We start from the raw sequence: 20,456 nt of genomic DNA, 5'->3' as shown, positions 1-20,456 counted from the left end.
TGCAGACAGATCAAAGAATAAATCAAACAAAACAAGCAAAGAAACGCCGCAGGGAGCAGGACAAATCCAAAAAAAACCCAACAAACACTAGGAAAGGCTGGAACACATGGGCGAAGACGAAGTGACACTGAGACGAGGGAACACACAGACTAAATACACTAGTAAAGGGAGGATAACTAATCAGGGCGGGACCGAAAATCAAACACACAAAGACAGGATGTAAAGTCACACAAGACACACGGGGAAGGACTCTTTCAACATAAAACAGGAAATATAAAACTAAAACCGTGACAAATGTTCAGCGTCGGGGGGGAAAGTAAAGGTGGAGAAATGCAAGTTACTTCAACTTTAAGGTTGCCTTTATTTCAACTCTCAAATCTAAGTTCATAAAGTTGATAAAACTACAGTGTTGTAGTTGTCTCAACGCTGTTGTTTTTATAACTTGTTATAATCTTCATACTTTGAGTTAAAGCAAATCATTATTTTACTTTATCAATACAAGAAAACTTCTCTTAGCTAGTCCAACACAATACCTGTATTATTCTAACTCAGAATTTCAAGTTAGAACTACTTAACCTAACATTTATACTACTTTCCATTTCAAGTTAAATGGGCATTATGTAGTTTTTCAATTAATAAATCTAATTTTCATTATTATCACTGGGATCAAATCTCACTTAGAAATGCTGTAAGAAGAAAGTGAGTATTCGTAAAGCTGCAGAAACACAGAGAAAGTCACGTTAGCTTGCCGGCTAACGCCAAGCAGTTGCTAATGTTATCTGGTGCAAAGTTATATTGCTTTCCTCGTTACTTCACCAACTAACGTGACCCGTGTTACTATCCTGTGTAGCACATATAGCTAATAAAATATAATAATAAATATAATAATATGGATTACAATGCAGCATTCTTCTTATTCTTTTATTCCATCTATGAGCATCATCAATCCCAGCTTGAAGGCCTGCTCAGATAAAAATAAAACCTTTCCTAAGTCTAAAGTCTGTTTAAAGGCCGAAAGGCGTTTGCACTGGGCTTGTTTTTGTTTTCTCCCTTGTTGCAGTGACGTTCTCCTTCGTGCGATACCACTAGTGAGTTAGCAAGTTCGACACGTTGCCAGAAACAAACCCGATCACAACTGAGAAATGTCGGCCCGCTGCTGTCGTCTTATCGACTTGTCCGTTGTTGTATTTCACTGGAAACCGAAGTGTTCCCAAACAGAAGACCTTAACAATAAGGGAGGGTCCTAAAGCGGCTCCTTGTGTAGCGCTGTAGTGCCGTAAAGTGTAATTTATACTTCTGCTTCGAGCGTTAGCGTTAGCATCCCTCAGCCCAGTGGCCTACGCCGTCACCTGATCTGCACCTCCTCAAAAAAGTACACGTCGAGTTGAGGCGAACCGTAAGCTCTGTCATTGGTTGGCTGAGTAGCTACGCACGCAGACCCTACGCAGGAGTATAAATCAAACTTAAGGCAGAGATTTGGTCCACCACTTAATATGTCTGTGTAGAAACTCGGAATTTACGTATGTTCCACACACAAAACAAATCTAATATTTAACATTAAAGACTGCATTTGGTGCACATGTGCACCGTTTAGAAAGTCCTGTACCGAAACGGTTTGGTACGAATACACGTATCATCCAGGTCATAGATTTCCAAGCCTAAGGATGGTTAAAAACAAGGGCAGCTGGACTCCAATAGGCTTCTTCAGTTCTGTCTGAGAGGCAAAACGTCTTCGGGTATTTTCAGCCAAGTCCAATCGCCCTTGATCTGAACTTTCCTTGGGTATTATGAAGTGGTGAATCGGAGTGGGAGCATCAGGAAAGACTAGTTTGGAGAAGTCTTTCGGTCAGGGTTGGTGCTCTTTGCCAAAGCGTTTGGTTTCTGTAAATCCTCAAGACTTATTTTCTGTCACAGTTTGGCTGAACTGCAGAACTGTCGCAGATATTAACTCCAGCTCGTCCTGAACACAAGCTTCTCTCACCGAGGCCAAAAAAGTCTATTTTAATCAGTTTTTACCTCCTTATTTTAAGGTTGATTTAGTTTCATGACGTTGAGCTGAAATAAACTGGTGGTTAGGTTAACAGTAAACTTTGTAATTGTGTCCAACAGACGACAAATCCTAAAATCTTATATTCACAACATCAGCTGTGAGCTGTGAGGACAGTTTGGGTTTTAAAGACGCCAAATGAGCCGGTTAACCTTTAAGGTTTTATTCAGGGTTTTCCACATGTGAAACTACGACACTCTGGTGCACTGGCCTCAGTTTTGGGAAGTCCTGCAAGGTGCAACAGTTAGATGTGTGTTTGGTGATCACATGACGCTCGAAGGTTTCATTTGTGTGTCCGATGATCCTCCTCTCAGTGTTAGCCTGCGGGTGTCCAGGTTGACATCTTCGGCTGTAGATAATGAATCTGTCGGCCAGAGTGCAAAACGAACTGCTGGAAAATGAACTGGGTGGTTAATGCGGTTAAAGACTCGACTGCTGTTGATGTTTGGTGGCTGGAGCTTTGCATTAAAGTGAAAACTGTGGTCTGACTGCTTTAAACAAAACAAAAACCAGAAACTAAATGTTGTTGGTCATGAACACACACCTTCACTCAACAGCACACGAACAACAGAAACATCCAGATAAACAATAGATTGCCAAACACACGTCATAGAAAAATGACATATGTTTGGCTGCTATCGGTTGAAAGTGACATCTTATCAGATCAATGCTCTAAGAGTGTTTTGTGATATTCATATGGAGGCCCCGAAGTCCAGAAATTTTTTTTATTAATCTTAATATTTTTTTAAAATTACCTTTCAGGACTTCTGAGCCTCCGTAGCTTAAAGATGAAGCTACTAAAAATAAAAAGCAACTAAAGTTTGTGACTGAAACTGAACTGAAAACACTTGTTTTTAAGGTTAAAGTCTAAACAGTAAACTTTTTAACAGTAAACGGTTCTGGTGAATGAATGGGCTTTGAAACAACAACAGCATCCTTTTGCACTTTGTTACGGAGGACCAAACCTGACTAATTAGGAAAAAAAACCTGAGTAAATAAAACTCAAATAAAATGAAACTTCATAATTAATAACAGTATAAAGTGCTGTCAGTGCCCCCTAGAGGCTGCAGAGGGTATTACAGTCACACTATGAAGAAACAACATCCTGATGATTTTTTATAATTTATATGATGTTATTTATATTCAACCCGTTCTCATCCCAGGGCTTGGCGTCACTTTTTTTCCACGTTTAGGGGTCCACGGTCAGGTTAGCAAGAATAAATATGCAAAGTCCTTTTAGACTTTCAAAATAAAACTACTAAACATTGTGAAACATCACAGTTTGGTTTGGTTTAGGCACCAAAAATACTTTGGTGGTTTAGGTTTAGGTTAAAATTACTACGTTATTTACATGACTTAAATTACGTAAATTAAGTAACGTCACTTACGTAACTTACATAAGTAGCATTACTTAACTTACGTAACATCACTAAAGGGAATCAATGAGGACTTTTGTTTCATGCGGGAAACAAAATCCGAATCCTTACTCAAAATTTTGAACAATGGCGCTAAAGAGTGCCATGTGCGTCGGTACCGGACGCCAACAGACGTGACAACGTTTGACGCTCTGGGAGTGAGAACGGGCAGTTATATTTATCCGTTCTTAGAGTCTGAACAGTGGTGGAGCTGAAACTGTAAAATGGGATCATCTACAGGGTTCATCCTCAGAGACAAGGAAAGAGATCAGGAAATGTCCTGATATTTTGAATGTTTTTGTGTGTGTGCTTGTGTATTTCCTGTAAAATTCCTTATGGAAACGTTCTCCTGATGGTGGCGCTAGAGGAAAGGTCAGAATCTTTAGGCTTTAATCTCTGGGGGAGTCTGAATATGCACAACTGATTTCATGAGAGTGGATGTGGACTCCATTTATTTTAAGTTTTATTTTCACTTCAGGATTTAAATTTTGTTTTCCGTCTGCAGGATTTTCCTCATGGGTGTGGTGGTTTTTATCGATTCTTTTCTTTCTCCTTTTTTAGTTCAGTTATACATTCATGTGACCATTTGATTTATTCATGCACTCATTTAATTTTCCTACTAAAAAGTCAGATTTGGTCCTCCATACTTGGTGGCTGCTGATGTTTCACTGTAACATCTTCCCGTTTCAAAGGCTTCGTCCGTGCTGAAACGTGCAGACACGTTCTTAGTAATATTTTAGCGAGCTCTGCTTCGTTTATTTTCGTGTCGACCGTCACCGCTAGACTCTGAGCTCTCCGCCGCCAACCATCGAGGACTGCCACTCTCTTTTTTTACTCCTCTCCAATTCTCCCCCACCCCACCCCCCCTTCCACATAACTACTGATGCCTTTGCCCCCCAACCTATCGCTTTAAAAGTACACAGTATGTCGAGTTTGACTCACCTGAGGAGACAGAGAAAAGAGCGAGGGTGCCATTGGGACAACACAAGAAGAAATAAAGTGATGTTTCGGGGTAAGCACAGTTTAGGAACAGTCCTTTACCTCTGTTCTCTCACTCAGTTTCTGTTCCTCCTCTTCCTTTTCCTTCTGTTCAGACATATTTCCTCCCTTTTTTTTGCCTCCGTCGTGTGTCTGTGTTTTGTGTGCTTGATGAATCCATCTCTCTTTTGTGCTCCCTGTTTCTTTTTTGCATCTCCAGTGGTCATATTTATTTTTGAGAAAGCAAAAGCTCAAACTGTCAGTTGTCCAGGCTCAGACTGTTGTAGACTAGTGAGATACAGTATGTGCAGTGTTCGTGCTGGTGTCCTTTTAAAGTGCTTCCTTTTGGGGTGGGAGGGGGTATTTTCATCACCATTTTTGCAGTTAGAGGGATGCTAGTCTGACCAATCTGGCAACCCACACAGCTAACAGTCTATTGGCTCAACTGTCCTGTTAAGTCTTTTAGCTTCTAACTAGTATCTGATAGCTGTAGACAGAGTGCCAGATTAACACCAACACTCCAGCTTCTCTCCCGGGGCCCCTCCCCTCACAACCTTTGACCAATCAGCTAAAGGGTTTAGATGTGCGAGAGCACCAATCAGCTCTCTCCTGTCTAACGTCTGGTCAGGGAGGGGAAGGGAAGGGAGACGAGGGCAGGAAGTCAAATCAGAGTGTTGGGACGTAGCCGTAGAAAAAATAATTAATTAAAGCATTTTTTTTTGTGTGTGTAAAGAGTCGCTTCCTGCTCGTTAACCTCCCTCCCTCTCTCTGATTGGTCTGTTTGCAGTTGGAAGAGGACAGGCACCAACCGCGACCCAATCAGCTGAGGAGGCTGGCCTCCTACGTCTTCTCCTCCTCCACCCTGGAGACGGAGCAGTATCCCCACGGAGGAGGCAGCTTCATCCAGAGGAGCCGCTCGGCCGAAAGCAGCCCCGCCCACATCACTGCCGCCAGCGCCTCGGTCCGGCGGCGGCACGCCGGCACCCTGCCGACGCCGGGCAGCCCGCGGAGCAGACACTCGGTCCTGAACGTGTCGAGGACGCAGCTGCAGCATATGTTAGCCAAGCTCATGAACAAGAACAACAGTTGAGAGGACTGAGAGACGGACTCAGAACACACATATATATACACACACACATATGCAAGGTCTGTCACACCATTTTTAGGGCCCAGGGCAGAATTTGGCCCCCCTGCCCCACCCTGGTTTCCCAGCACATAACCAGACTATACCCAGTGTAGATCAGCTACTGAGGGACTGTCACTGGGCAGCAATTATTTTATTATCTGTAAATTTATTTGATTCATCCTCAATAAAATCAAACAACGGTTAAAAACAATCAAAACGGTTGACTGTAGTTTAACGGTTAAATACAGTCAAGAGTCCAAAGGAAAACTTTTTTTAAAAGTTCCCCTAAATCTCCTTAAGTCATTTAATTGTCTTTTCGTTCCAAACATAACAACAACTTGTGTTTTCAAGGAGTCCACTAGAGAGCCTAAGTCCCTCCCCTTCCGGTGGACCACCTTACGTACGGTAGTCAACGGCGAGAGACAACAAATTTATTGATCCCGTTTGAATTGTGCTATAAAATATACATTTTGAAGTCAAGAAAGTCACGGTTTCTCGTAAAACTGTTGAAGTATAAGACTGAAAATACATAATGACAAAGACCACAAACCCAAAAGTCGTGTATGTGACGTCGTAACTTTTTCTCTCAATGACCGAAGCTAACGTTACTGAAGCTAACGTCAAAGAGCTTACATGACAGGATGATAAAAGGACGAGAGTCATCGGATTAATCAGGTGAGATATATTTCTGCGTGGAACATAGCTAGCAGCAACCAAACGTAAGCTAGCATCACCGCACCAACATGTTGGTGACGTATATTGTGCGAGATGTAGTTCACTGAACTGTTTTCACACAAAACGACATGTAACTTTACTGTTTTACGACAAACTGAGACTTTCTTGACGGACAAAATTATCTTTTAAATTGACAAACATCGTGTGTGTGATTCAGGGCTCAGTTCAAACAGGATAAAAAAAATAAGCTGCCTCTCGCTGTTGACTAGCATACATACCTTTTAGGCTCTCTATATAACAAAGACACAAAAAAAGTAAAGAAACGGTTGATTTCATATTTGTAATTTGCTGGTTTGGGGCCCCCTGGTGGCTAGTTTACTTCAGGCTCTGCATATACAAACACACATGAACGCAGCACACTGAGAGCCAGATAATATCCACACATGTTATTAAACACAACAAGCCATATTACTGGCTGCGCTGGTAAACACACACACACACACGTAGCTCTATCAACTACTTTTTCAAGCAGAGGAACTGAAGAAGAGGTGAAAAGTGCTGACGACAGGAAATATTTTCCACTGCAATAAACTCTCAAAGCCTCTCTGCAGACCTTAAGTTGCACACGCCACAGACCTGGCGAACTGCAGGAGATAATGTGAAACTGAATATTTCCTTTCGTGTTCCTGTGAAGAAGAAACAGAGCGGGGCTGCTAACAGACTGTTACAGTATTTGTGCATTTATTTATTTTTTTCTGCTTTTCCTGTTGAAAAAATGAAGGATAAACGGGGAATGCAGGTCGAGCCGGCGGTCACGTTTATGCGCGGAGACTTTGGAGTCGGCGTTTCCCCTCCGATCATCCCGCCCACCGAGCAATACAGCGCCAACACAAAACCCCCAGTGATCCAAACGTCTCGGTCTGATTCCAGCTTCATCATTAAATGTTGTGTATGAAGAGAGAAGTGTGAGTTTTCTCTGCGGAAAGGTTTTTCTGATAGTGTGATAACCGATCAATCACTTTGATCTCTAATCACAGCCTTTTAATGACAAAAACTGTTACTGTGTTGGGTCTTTGGGTAGAAAGTATGGTGGCCCTGAAGTGCAAAATTTCACACACACACACACACACACACACACCTCCCCAAAAAAAACAGCAATGGTTAAAAAAAATAATGGATTAGCAAGAGTGAAAACACAATGATAACATTTTACTAAATACAATCACAACTCCAAAACGTGACACAACAAACAAACAAATTAAAGTACATCGCAATATTCATTTTATATAAATATTAAAAAAACATATTAAAAATGAGTAGAAAGAAAACAAATTGACGCTGTAGACAACCCAACATTCACCCCAAACAAATGAACACAAGAAAGACGTATTTTTGCAAAATGAATTAACAAACTTGTAAATCACAAAAAAACAAAACAGAAACTTGTGTGACGACTTCTGACTTTTTATTTTGTTGAATGTAGCAATTTGCAAATTTCTGATTCCTGTTTAAGTTTTTGTTTATTTTTCTGTTAGAAGAAGCGTTAGAGGCCAGTAACAGTCCGCACACAGAGCTGCGTCTTTGCAGTCAGTGTGACACTTTTTTTAACTAAGCTTTGTGTGATTGGTCGGGGTACTGAAAATGGAGGCGGAGCTTTAAGCGTGTAGGAGGGGTCGAGCTGTTTAAGTACAGAATAGAATAGTTCTGGTCCTCCTGTCAGTTTGTCGTGTGATTGTTGCTTGTGGAGTTTGAGCAGCTGTGGTGCTTCCATTTTATTCTATCTGGAGATTTTGACTTCATTTTCATCCTAACACAAAGTGTTTCACAAAGTGGCGTCGAACATCTACTGGACTCAGTGAATGTCTCAACACATTTTCATTCCAAACTCGCCACATATGTACGCTTGGTCAAGACCCCTTGGTGTAATTTTTTAACGCCCTGGGTACCCTTTAAGTGTCGATTTTCAACATTTAGGGCTCCACGGTCAAGTTAGCAAAATTAAACACTCAACGTCTGGTTAGACTTTCAAAATGAAAGTACTTGTTAACGTTGCGAAACATCACAATTTTGAAACGGCGGTTGTTAACGTGAAATGTCACAATTTGGTTAGGTTTAGGAAAAGATCAAAAGATTACGTACATCAGTTAACTTTCTTAAGTTAAGTAGCGTCACTTACACAACTTACATTACTTGATCATTAAATGTTGAGCTGTTGTTTCACATGGGAAATGAACAACGGTCTCTTGGTTGAAAGTCCATTTTATTATTCAAAAATGACGCTACATGGCTTCCCCCGGTGTGTTATAAACTGACGCCAACGGGTCTTGACCATGCGTCCATGTGTGACGACTTGGGAGTGAGACGGGGTTGAATGTGTGGAAGCTGTGCTTTGTGTTTACTGCTAGTTAGCATGCTAACATGCTACGATGGAGAACATACAGAATATACCTGTTAACCATCAGCATGTTAGCATTGTCACTGTGAGCATGATGCTAATGTTAGCATTTAGCTTACAGCAGCCAACCAACTACATCCTCACAGAGCTGCTAGCATGGCTGCAGACTCTGAGCCTTGTTTAAGGTTCTTGTCCTGAGATCAGGATTTAATGAACAGGTTCTCTGTAGATATTTAAAGCTTAGTATTGATCAGGACTCCTGACAACAGGTTTTCTGTACTTCCTGTTCTGTCCATGTCCATTTCATAAGAGCGTCTTCGTCTCAACTTGAAGACAGAAGGCGGCCGACACACTGTGTTACTGTTAGAGACACTTTAAAGATAATCAGATGATTAGAAGTCATAATCTCAAGCTAACGAGCTCAGAACACTTTCAGAAAGCACAGCCGGTCAAAGCTTCAGAAGGTTTTCGTGGAGAAATAAAGTCTCATCGTCACACGTGCTGGTGTGTTTGAGTTGAATCGGGTCTTCCAGAGGACGAGGTCGATCCTGTTTTCATTCACAATTGTCAGCTGAAAACGCAATCAGGAGAATTTGTTTATGTTCCGTCCATCGGATCGTAGAGTTAGGCTGCCGTGTTGGGTCGAGTTCGGTCCTTGGTTACTGCATTTGTTATCGGCCTCTGACCCATTGAAGAGGTGGAAAGGTGACTTAAGGATCATCTTCTGCTCTTTCGGTCGTCTGTGCACATCGAGTTTTGTCTGTTGTGTAAAGTTCAGTGAGCGTGACAGCGAGACTCTGAGCTTCGTTGTGTATCGAAATCTGTTCTGCAGCTCTCTCTGGTGAGGTTTTCCTGGTTCCTGACATCATGTGTTTGGATCGCCGTCTTTTTTACATTGTGCTTCCTCTTCCATCCCTATTTTCTGACCGCTGGACATCACTGTTGCACTTTATCACTGAGTGAACCGGAGAGGGGGATCAGGCAGGGCCGAGGGTCTCACTATATGGATGCAAAACACAGATGCAATAAATGAGATGTGGGATGAACAATAAAAAAGAGACTTCCTGGTGGTCTACGATTAGATTTTTAGATTTCTTTCTTCCAGGCAGTTATTGGTTTCAGTTCATTAACTTGCAGAGACTTGAAGCGTCCTTGAACTCACCACCAAGGAAGAGTTTTGAAATGCCAGAAAAACATGATATAAAATATATCTGTGATGAATTTCTGCCTGGAAGGAAGAAAATCCACCTCATGGAAGATTTAAAAAACAATATGAATGAAAAGTAATTAATGGGATGAAATAAAAATAAGCAAAGCGAGGACTTTCTTATTTCACAGCGCAGTGCGCCATATTCTCCATTTCACAAGCAATGAGACAGAATAACGTTACAGTCGGTAACGTTGCGTCGTAAGCAAAGTAAATGTCTGTTTCAGTGTTGTGTTGATTAGCGGGAGACGAGCCGTCCGTTGGACGTGTTCTTTGTTGGTTTTAGTGAAAGTATTCGTGTTACCTGTGAAGATTCTCAGTCATCCAGGTCAGAGTTATCCAAAGAAGGTTAAAATCAAGGGCAACTGGACTTGGTTGAAGAGACTGGAAGACGTTTCGTCCCTCAAACAAGGGACTTCTTCAGTTCTGACTGACTGGTAGAAAAACTCAGCTATTTAACTACACAAACGCATGGCTCAACACAGAAAGGCCAACTCCTCAGGTCAAGACTCTGCAGTCTACTTACATCTGAAGGACAGAGGACACTCGTTTGAGGACCACCAGGTGCACATTTTAGACAGAGAAGATGGATGGTTTGAAAGAGGTGTCAAGGAAGCATCTACACCAGGGTTGAGAAGCCGTCATTGAACAGAGGAGGGGGTCTACGCCACCACTTATCCCCCACTTACAATGCTGTCCTTTCATCACTTCCCAGGAAACTCAACAAACGTAACCTATTGGCCTCAGGTGAAGATACCAACGATGGTCGTTCAGTCTTGGCCACCGGTAGTCCTAACGACTCAACCAGGAACACTAACGAACCAGCGGTATCGACAATCCTGGCAAACGACCCCACTGATGTTGAGTTTCCCTGCCAGTCAGTCAGAACTGAAGAAGTCTGTCGGGCCAGTTTGCCCTTGACTTTAATCTTCTTTGGATATTTGTGTTACTGTGTCACCGTGTTGGAAGTGCTAGTTCCCGGTAGAGTCTGTGACACAATGTTAAAAGAAAATTGTCAGAAATTGTATTTTGGAGGTTTATTAGGTGGGGGGAGTGTCCAACAGTCAGGAGTAAATCAGCTGTTACATCAACCGACCAAGCTGTGCAGAAGTGCTCTGATCACACGTTCACGGTGTTTGGTTGAAGTATCACAGACGGACGAGGTGGAAAAACTGGTTTGTCAGACATTTATAGTTTGAGGGACATCCAGAGTTTGATCACGAAGCTGCTGTAGAAGATGAAGTGACCTCCCTGCACCAAAAAACCCCACCAAACTCCCATGAGTCAACTCTTGAAGCAGTCTGTTTTGTTTTAGAAGTGAGATTAGCTCACCGCACTGGGTGTTTCTCTTCCTTCCTGTTAAAGTTACCACTAAAAAAACTTGTTTAAATGTAGCTTCAAACATTCTGTTTAGCTGTTCAGTGTCCAGATTTCAAAGGTTCGCCCGTCACTGACTGTCCACGTAGCGTCTGCACACTTTTGAACGCCATGTAGTTCATTCGGAATCAGATGTCTTACAACAAAATTAAAACAGCCATCAAAACAAAGTGCGTTTAGAACAGTAAGTGTTCTCTCATCGTATTGCAGCAAAAGACATCAGCAAGAGGTGCCAACGATTCGTCTTTATTTTGACGTGATACATTTCTCCAGTTTATCTAGAAGAAATCAGTGCTTGTTCCGACCTGAGAGATGGAGGCTTTCTGCAGAAAACCTACAAACATTTTCGAGGTAGTTTATGGGTGTTTTCCGTAAGAACAATGAACCAGTGGAGGAGCGTCGACTTGTGGAACCCTGTTTAGTTATTAGACGTCGTACCAAAGCAGCGCTCCATGGTACGTCGCTTTGAATGTCAATCCAACAGCATTCTCCGAAGTCAGAGCTGTGTCTCCTGAACATGTTCAAAAACGTTTCGGAGTACACACTACGTGAGATGAGCTAGGGCGGCCATTTTGTGCAATGAAAGCCAAACGTTTGCTTTCCTCAATGTGTTAAAGGGCTACATTAAATATGCACCACTTGCTGTTTCATTAAGCTTGAGGCGTTACCATTAGCTCAGCCTAAGCAGGAGATTTCCCTTTTTGTGCTGAGGCTCATTTCAGCTCCAGCCTGAGTTTGTGTTCATGCTGAGTTCAGGACGTCCTACCTGTTTTATATTTAGCATAGCATTACACTACAGCCACTTAGAGAATGTATGAAGTGGACTAGCTGCTAACTTTATTTTGCACGCCTGCAAAATGATTCACCTGCCGTACAAGATTGTCACTGATACATGTCGATGTTTTGTCCTGTGTCACCGTGAATGCAGTGCCACATTCAGTTAAAAACAGGCGGTGGAAAGCTTTGAGTGTGCTTATTCTGCAGCATTACTGACGGTACGTCGTACCAAAAGACTGTTTACCGACTGTCACCACTCTTTGCATGAGATCTACTGTTTGTACGACGCACACCTCTGACTGTAATATGACTGAAAACAGCACTGTACTGTAATTACAACAAAAACACGGTGGATATACACCTCTGACTGAAAAACGTCTGTGATTTTTTTTGTAAATAATTCCCACCGCTAGTAGAGGGGATGCTCACGGATCAGAGCAGTCCAGTCTTGATAGTCACAGAATCCATAATCTTTCATCACATCTTTTATTGTGACGTATACTTCCAGTGTTTTGTTTGTTAGTGGAGGAAGTCGTGATGCTCTTAAAACATCATGGACTTTTGAGCTGGTTGGATGAGATGCGTCTGGGTTTTGGACATAATTCCCCTCAGTTATAATAGGATTTGATCCGACAGCTTCATTGCAGAGGTAAAGTGTCGCAACAACAAAACCAATGGGAACTTTAAAGTTTTTACTCAAACTGTCCACCATAAACAGTCGACAGTTGAAGAGTTCCATCCTTGTTTGTACTGAACTTAAAGCAGTTTTACAGGTCAGTCGACCACTGAAAAGGCATTTCTTTAATTTCATTCATACGTTGTGGTCTGTAGGAATTATGGCCAAAACAGTAATCTTAAGACCAGGATTTAGAAACGTTCCTTCAATCCTTTACATTTGTTGTGCAAGTTTAAAGACTTGCGAGGCTGACAAATGAAAATGTGTTCTGTCCGACTGCTGCTCAACATGGTGCTGAGAGAAAAAGCTTACATCATAATAACTCCTACAGTTTTTTAACAAATGATAATATTGCCAACATGCCAAAATATGGTGTTTGCTACCAGGCCTTAATGGCTGTAAGAACACATTCAGTTTAATCTAGTTTGGAGTGACGTGTCTAACCGCTGCTACTCATGTTGTTCAAACTAAAAAATATATATGATTGTCTTTGTTTAAATTGATTTAAACCTACAACTTGTTAACAGTACTACTGTAAATAGGTCAGACTAAAAGTTAGGCTACCTGTCTGAGCCGTCAAAAGTTTGAGGCCCCACGATACGATATTATCACGATACTTATGTCACTATACGATATTAAACATATTGCGATATATTGGAATTTCTTACCTTTTTTCCAACTTCAGATTGTGTCCCCAAAGGAAAACTCTTTTTCTACTGGACTGAAAAAGCAACTGATTTTATTATTTTGGTACCAAAAAGTTAAATTCTCATGTACAATTTATAATAATAAAAGATCGATACTTGACGTCTGTGTATCGATACAATATTGACACGGAAAATATCGCGATACTATGCTGTGTCGATTTTTACCCCCCACCCCTAATTTGAAGCCTTTAGACTTTCCTCCAAAACTAGATGAGTGCAGATTTAGTAGAAACTGTCCCGCAAACCTTTTTCAGAGTCTGCCACAAAACATTTATACCTCATAAATCACTAGATAAACACTAGAATTATATAAATGTAAAAAAAAAAAAATAGTATATAATGCTCCTCCCAAACATTTATTTGTGTATTTGATGTGTTAGCGCTGATCTTTATGGAATAACAGGGTGATATTATACAGATAAATGTGTCTGCAGAGAGAACAAAACTGCATTGTGTGAACACTCGTCTCCATGTTAGTTTTGTTTAGACTGTAAGTCACTTTCACCAGTTTGTTAATCCGCTCATTGTGTGTCACTAATAGTTGATTCTCAAAGGAACATTCAGATATTTTAAGAAATCCTTTTTAAGCCTGAAGTAATTTTCCCAGAGAAGATGGAAATCACCCTCGTCTCCGTGTGTCCAGCACAGAGAGAGGACCAGGACTTGTTTAGCCTTGCTTAGCACAAAGACTGGGAGTGGGGGGGGGGGGGGGGGGGTGGGGGGGGGGGGGGGGGCCAACTGCTAGCTTATCTCTTACCTATCCTAACAAGCTAGTCCGCAGTCCACCCTGCAGTCAGCTGGGTTAGTAGATTTAGGTCAGAGCTCAAACCAAAAACCCCACTGTTGTTCAGGAGATGCTGCTCCAGCGGTTGTTGGTTAACAGATAGCTCCAATGCTAACTGCAGCTAACACCGCAATTTGTCATTTGTATTTATTTCTATTTCCACACCTAAATAAACAAGACACAACATGTAAATCAGACTGACTTGAGGTTGTTGGAAGGTGGATTTTATTTCAATGTTAGCTTTAATTTAGCCGGGCCAGTATTTGTTAACATGCTAATTGTCTCTGCTAAGCTAGACTCTATGGTTTTCTTTAAAGGGCACGCAGAAGGGAAGCTGGTATCACTCAGTCTGTCATTTTTTCTTTTTCTGTCTGTCTATTGAAAAATAAATCAGATAGCTTTGGAGTTGTTGGGAAGTAGAATTGTTTTCTCAGTTGATGGAGCTAAGCTAACCTTTCACCCCACTGCTTCCTGTTGGCCACACAGTCCACATCTGACTCTGAGGACGACAAAATAACAAAGAGTGTTTCATAAATTGTCTGAATGTTCCTTCAAAGTTTTTGCAATAACAGCAGAGTTTCTGTTGTCGAGGTAAAGAGGTTTGAAGAGCTCACAGCGTTATTTCGGTGTGATGATCCGTGAGTGTCTTTCACATGTACAGTATAATACATGTAAGCGTTTTTTTTTTTTTTCTAGCATTATATGATTGTACAGTACTGCTTGTATAATTTACAGGTAAAGCATGTATTTTAAACTTTTTGTAAATCCAAATGATAACTGTGTACATATATACAGAAATGTAGAAAGTAATTAAGTTTGCAGTTAATCTCTAATAGCATGATAATTAGCGGGGTTTAGTATGTATGTACAGGCTGTATGTTAAATATTTATGAAGGGAAACACTTGAAAATCACCTGATATCAGACTGCGTGCTGTCTAAGGATAAACTCTGCAATGCATTTTTTGTGCCTTTTATATCAATGTATGTAATCTAGACAATCTTGAAAAGCTTGTGTACAACCAAAATGACATTAAAATGGTTTTGGGGGCAAATACATCAGTTCCTGCTGGTTTTTTTGTGTGGGAAAGGTTAGCTGAAGCACTGAAGAGTGCTACACATGTTAGCCTCCTCTAAAACATCAACACACAACTTATTTTCTTTTTTGTCATAACTCACTATGGTTTGAAAATAAAGTTGTTGGTACTGCAAGAAACGGGTCATCGTTCACTTGTTCTGTAACTAGGTAGCTAGCTAGCACGTGTTTCAACGGGTTTGTGTGGTTTATTATGTCCGAAAAGTGTCGCACGCTACAACACATTGTTGGTAGAAAACCTTGGTTGCAGCATTGATAATTATCCAAATTATAGGCTAATTATGGGAAACACTGCTTTCACTACCTTCACCCCCAAACAAAGCTGTCCCTTCCGACTTTTTAACTAATATCATATTAATACCATGTAGGGCTGCAGCTAACGATGATTTTAGTACTCAAAGTTTCTCTAGATCGTTTAAGAAGTACTTTTGCTTCCCAGACTTTGGACACTTTCTTCTTCGCCCCTCGCTATTTTCTCTCTCTTCCTCCACTTTGCAAACAGCAGCATCATAATCACGTCGCGGTCACACAGCGGAAGCGCGATGTGCGACAGTAATAAATATCCGTGCGAAACAGCGTGCTATATAGTTATATGGATTAAACGAAGCACCATAGGTTAACTGGTGACTCTAAATTGCCCTTAAAGAGGTGGTATTCTGCTCATTTTCAGGTTCATCATCTTATTTAGAGGTTGTACCAGAACAGGTTTACATGGTTATATTTTCAAAAAACACCATATTTTTTTCATACTGCACATTGCTGCAGCTCCTCTTTTGTGTTGAAGGCTTCGCTTTAGTGATACATCTTGTCTCTAAATGATCTTTGTTGGGAGTTGCACATGCGCAGTTCCTAGTTAAGGACTACTAGCCACTTAGGATAGCTAGTGTTTGGAAGGGAAAGGAGAGGTGTGTGCTGCAGCTCACTGTTTTTCCACCAGCGTTTTTGAGGGCGTGTCAGAGTGGCCGCTTGGCGAGCGTTATATGAGGCGTATTTAGCTTTGGGAAGCGGCTGGACTACAAACGAGCTGTTTTCAGAGTTTAGAGCAGAGTTTTCTGTGAGATGGGAACTCCCTTTGGGCTTTTTCACTTTGCAAACCTGTTACATGCACAAAAAAGAAATATAACTCAATAAAGGAGATGGAAAAAGCAGAATACCACCTCTTTGAGTGTGAATGTGTGTGGTTGTTTGTCTATGTGTCAGCCCCGCCTCTTGTCAGCAGGGATTGGATCCAGCCCGACCCTGCAAGGTTGAAGATGATGAATGGATTCAATTCATTGTTTTACCATCTTATTTTAGCAGGGGTTTGTTTTCTTTACAGTTTGTCCGTTACAGGTGTGCTGAAAAATTGTTTTTGATTCTGTATCCTGAATTAATATTTATGAATTCCACTCCTAATATGGTTTTATTGATTATACTTGTTGAAAGTCTATAAGCTGCTAATGAGTGTGAGGCCTTGAGTTGATGCATTGTGTGTGTCAAAAAGCTTCATCAGTAAACTCCATCCATGATGTCTTGTTTTGCGTGCCATTGTAATAATGAGTGTTGTTGGATTGTTTCCAGGTGTTGTCGCCCACGGAGCAGAGCACCCCGTCGCCACCCTCCCCAGACTATCGGACAAAGGGCCAGAGTGACGAGAAGGAGCATTTCCACATCCTTCCTCAGCTCCAGGCCAAGAGGGCCGACTTCCTTACCGTCATGCTAACTGGGACCTTGCCTCAGCGCCGCAGCTTTGCCACGCCGGAAGAAGAAGTCCCAGAACCTCCAGGGCCAAAGGATGACGACGTCACAAAGAGTGAGTCCAACAGCGAGGCCAGTCAGAAAAGCACTGAACGTAGCCAGGACGCCGCGCCCTCAACACTCATGGCCGAGGACCAGAGGGGCCAAAGGGAGCATGCCTCAGCTGCTGATGCAGACCCTGACCTGGAGGACGCTTCCAAAACCCTCGTCCTCTTCTCACCTGGAGACACTCGCAAGTCTCCCTCTGGTGGTGATCATGTTCTAGAGGGTGAGTTGGCCACACCATGTGCCCTCATTTCCCGTAACGACCGCCTCCTGGTCGGGGAGGGGATCCAGCCTGAACCCTCTGAGACCGGCCGCTTGTCCCCTGCTCTCAGGTCAGACCTTAGGCCTTCCACTCCCATCGCTCCTGCATCACCACCCTTCACCAAAGTTGAGCGCACTTTCATCCATATTGCAGAAACATCACACCTCAATGTCATGTCTTCAAATGGCCACTCTGCCAAGGACAGTGACCGGGAAGTCTTGGACATCATGAATGCATTGGCTGTAGAGGAGGACACCTATGAGCAGGGGCCAGCACCAGTGACAGAAGAGTCACCACAAGAGTCCGTACCAGACCAAACTGCAGCCGTTGACAAACATACCACAACTGAGAATGGTCCGTCAACTGGCCTGGTCCAGTCTTTGGAGCCTGTCCCAGAAGCCACGTCACCAGTTCTTGAACACAAAGGTTTGTCACTGGAACATAAGAAACAGCCATCACCCAGCGAAGAAGCTGCCAAGCTTCAGACAACCAGTTCCGAACAACCGGCTGCCGTAAAGCCCAGAATCCGAAGCCGAATTCCAATACTGATCTCTGAAGAAGACTCGGGCTCGGAGCAGTCCTCCTCCCTCTCGGCTCGGGCTCGGCTTCAGCAGCGGGCCAGGCAGCTGGACTTGGCTCGCATGCTGGTGCAGAAGCAACAGGGTCGCTGGATGAGGAGGAGGATGCTGTCCGGGACGTCGTCATCACTGTCCTCTGGGGACGATGAGCGCCGAAGGGCTTCGGAAACACTGTCTACAACTGGCTCAGAGGAGGACACGCATACCTCGGACGAGTCCAGGAGGAGCTCCCGTCTCAAACCGACTGAAGAGCAAGGCTCCAAGGAGTGCCGGAGCAGGATCCCTAGGCCCGTCACTCCCATAAAGAGGCCTTCAGTGGGGCTTGCTGCTGCTGCTCCTTCCCCTCTCTCCTTGCCAGACTCCAGCACTACCAAAGGAGCATCATCCTTCACAAACGGGTATGATTCAGTTTGTCCCTTTTAGCGTATACAAGTTTTCATTTTGAAGCAGTTTGATTAAATATGTTGCTAAAATTTAAAGAAATAACACCTTCAATTTACACTTTTTTCCACAGGAATCAGAAAATTGGACTAAGCACTCAACGCAAATCCAAACCTGTCTCACCCAGGTCCTCCTCCTCATGTCCCCGTCCCGCCACTGCCCCTGCCACATCCGGCAGCCCTCGAATGCCCCTGCGAGTCCTGTTTGGAACCCGACGCAGCCTTAGCTCCACCCACTGCAGGACTGACAGCCCCTCCCCTCAGAGAGTATGTCCATCCAGGCAGCCCCTCTCGGTTCGAGCCCCGACCGTCCCCGTGCTACCGCCCAGGACTACATCAACCATGCGGCGCAGCGCCTCGCAGGAAGCCACCGCCCAGACGTCCTCTGGCACCACGCCCGCCAGGACCAGGCCGAAACCAGCCGCCGCAGCCAAGGGGAAGCCAAATGCCAGGGAGAAAGCGGTACCCGCTAGATAATACAAAGAGACTCATCTCTGAGACATGTTTGTGTATAATCAGTCTTCGGACAAGCTACGCCTCAAAGGTTCTCACCTGATTCCATGTTACACTGTAATGTTACAATGACCACCTTCAATTAATTTAATGTATACGGACCTCTTATATAAGGACAGCTTACTGAACTATCTTCATGGGCTTCCAGTAATCTTAACTGACTGTCGTACAGGAGCATTGCCGCCATGGTGCTATGAATACGTCTACCGCTCCCTGGTTAATCCCTGATTAGACTGGTTTCTGGAGCTGGGAATCATGGCCTCTCACCTCACACAGCACTACCAGCTTGTCCACAGCTATACAACTCTTCTATTGACAGGACCTCGCTCGGTTCACACTGCATGGTGAAGTATATCACAAATACATTCAATCTGTAGAGGGAAAACAACATGTACAAAAAGCTGTACCTTTAAATAATTTGATATAGTTCTCCCCGTCCTATTGGGATAAACAGGCCAAGAAGAAAAGATCAGATTGGACTGGTTTGAATGCCCGAACTATGTTAATATGATAGTAGATTCCTAATTATATCCTGTACTCATTATGGCCTTGGATAGAAGATAAAGAGAGTTGGATGTGAACACAAAATAAATCGCTCGGCCGCTCGCCTCCTCCTCATGGTGTGACAATGGGCATGCTTTAATCATTCTATTTTCTGGGTGTTTTTATTTTCTTTATGCTCTGAATTGTATATAATAGAATCATTTCCCATAAAGACATCTTTATTTTTTATCTTGCCAAGCAAAATGTAAATTTCAAGTCTTTAACCTTCTGTTCCAGTGTGTTGGCACTATGCCTGTTTTTTTACGCATGAGAAAAACAGGGTTAACCATGAGAGGAAGTTATACCTGCTTGGATTCTGCTGACAGTGCAAAGATCTGCTGGTTGTTGGGAGCCCACGGTGTGTTCGTACGGGGTCGCTGGGCACTGAGCTGTGAAGTAAAGTCTTGGTCATGTGGACGGGCGTCTTGTCATTCTTTTCTCAATGCATTTCTAGTCTTTGCGACCACTCAAATCGCTTTTACCATTGACACACTGAGCCTAAGTGCTCAAACAGAAGCTAACATTCACACACCAGCGGAACCACCACCAGGGGCAATTCGAGGTTCAGTATCTTGCCCAAGGACACTTCCTCATGCTCCGATTAACGGGCAACCCGCTCTACCTCATGAGCCACAGCCGCAACGGTTTCCAGTAAACCCAAGGACACAACCTGATCTAGATCCAAACTCTCAACAACTGGCCTCAGGTCTGTTTAAGTCCAATAAAGAGTAACCTTCACTCAAAAGTATTCCCCCCTCAGTTTTTAAGGTTTCGTGTTTTATACTGAGCCCCTGAAAGGACAATACTTTTGTTTGACAGTATCAGCCTTGTTCTGTTCAGCTCGGCTGTGTTTCCACATTAAAAGGCTCGGGCACTGAATAGGCCTAAGTATTCATTCCACCTCACTTTAAAAAACTTCTCGTCACTTCAAAAATTAGATTAATTTATTTAACACACTCAAAGTGTCCAAACATTGTTTTAAATTAACTTCATAAAGCAACGAAACGAAAAATCCATTCATGCCATAAAATGTGCTCAGATAGTGGCTGAAAGACTGAATCTGAACTTCTAAGCTGCTGA

At 42.8% G+C, this 20,456-nt stretch overlaps 1 protein-coding gene across 1 annotated transcript in view; it reads left to right on the top strand.

Annotated features, from left to right (window-relative positions):
• ttbk1a (tau tubulin kinase 1a) overlaps positions 1–19,777 on the top strand; it is a 64,445-nt gene extending 44,668 nt beyond the window's left edge. The window contains exons 15-16 of the mRNA XM_046047829.1: positions 16,819–18,278; positions 18,395–19,777. Coding sequence (XP_045903785.1) covers positions 16,819–18,278; positions 18,395–18,797 — 1,863 coding nt within the window. The 3' untranslated portion in view covers positions 18,798–19,777. The remainder of the gene's footprint in view (positions 1–16,818; positions 18,279–18,394) is intronic.
• The last annotated feature ends 679 nt before the right edge of the window (positions 19,778–20,456 follow it).

This window comes from Micropterus dolomieu, linkage group LG04, assembly GCF_021292245.1.
Source record: "Micropterus dolomieu isolate WLL.071019.BEF.003 ecotype Adirondacks linkage group LG04, ASM2129224v1, whole genome shotgun sequence".
In the NCBI taxonomy this organism is placed as follows: domain Eukaryota; kingdom Metazoa; phylum Chordata; class Actinopteri; order Centrarchiformes; family Centrarchidae; genus Micropterus; species Micropterus dolomieu.
The sequence above is the reverse complement of the archived record's forward strand: the minus strand, read 5'-3'. Positions and strand labels throughout refer to the sequence as shown.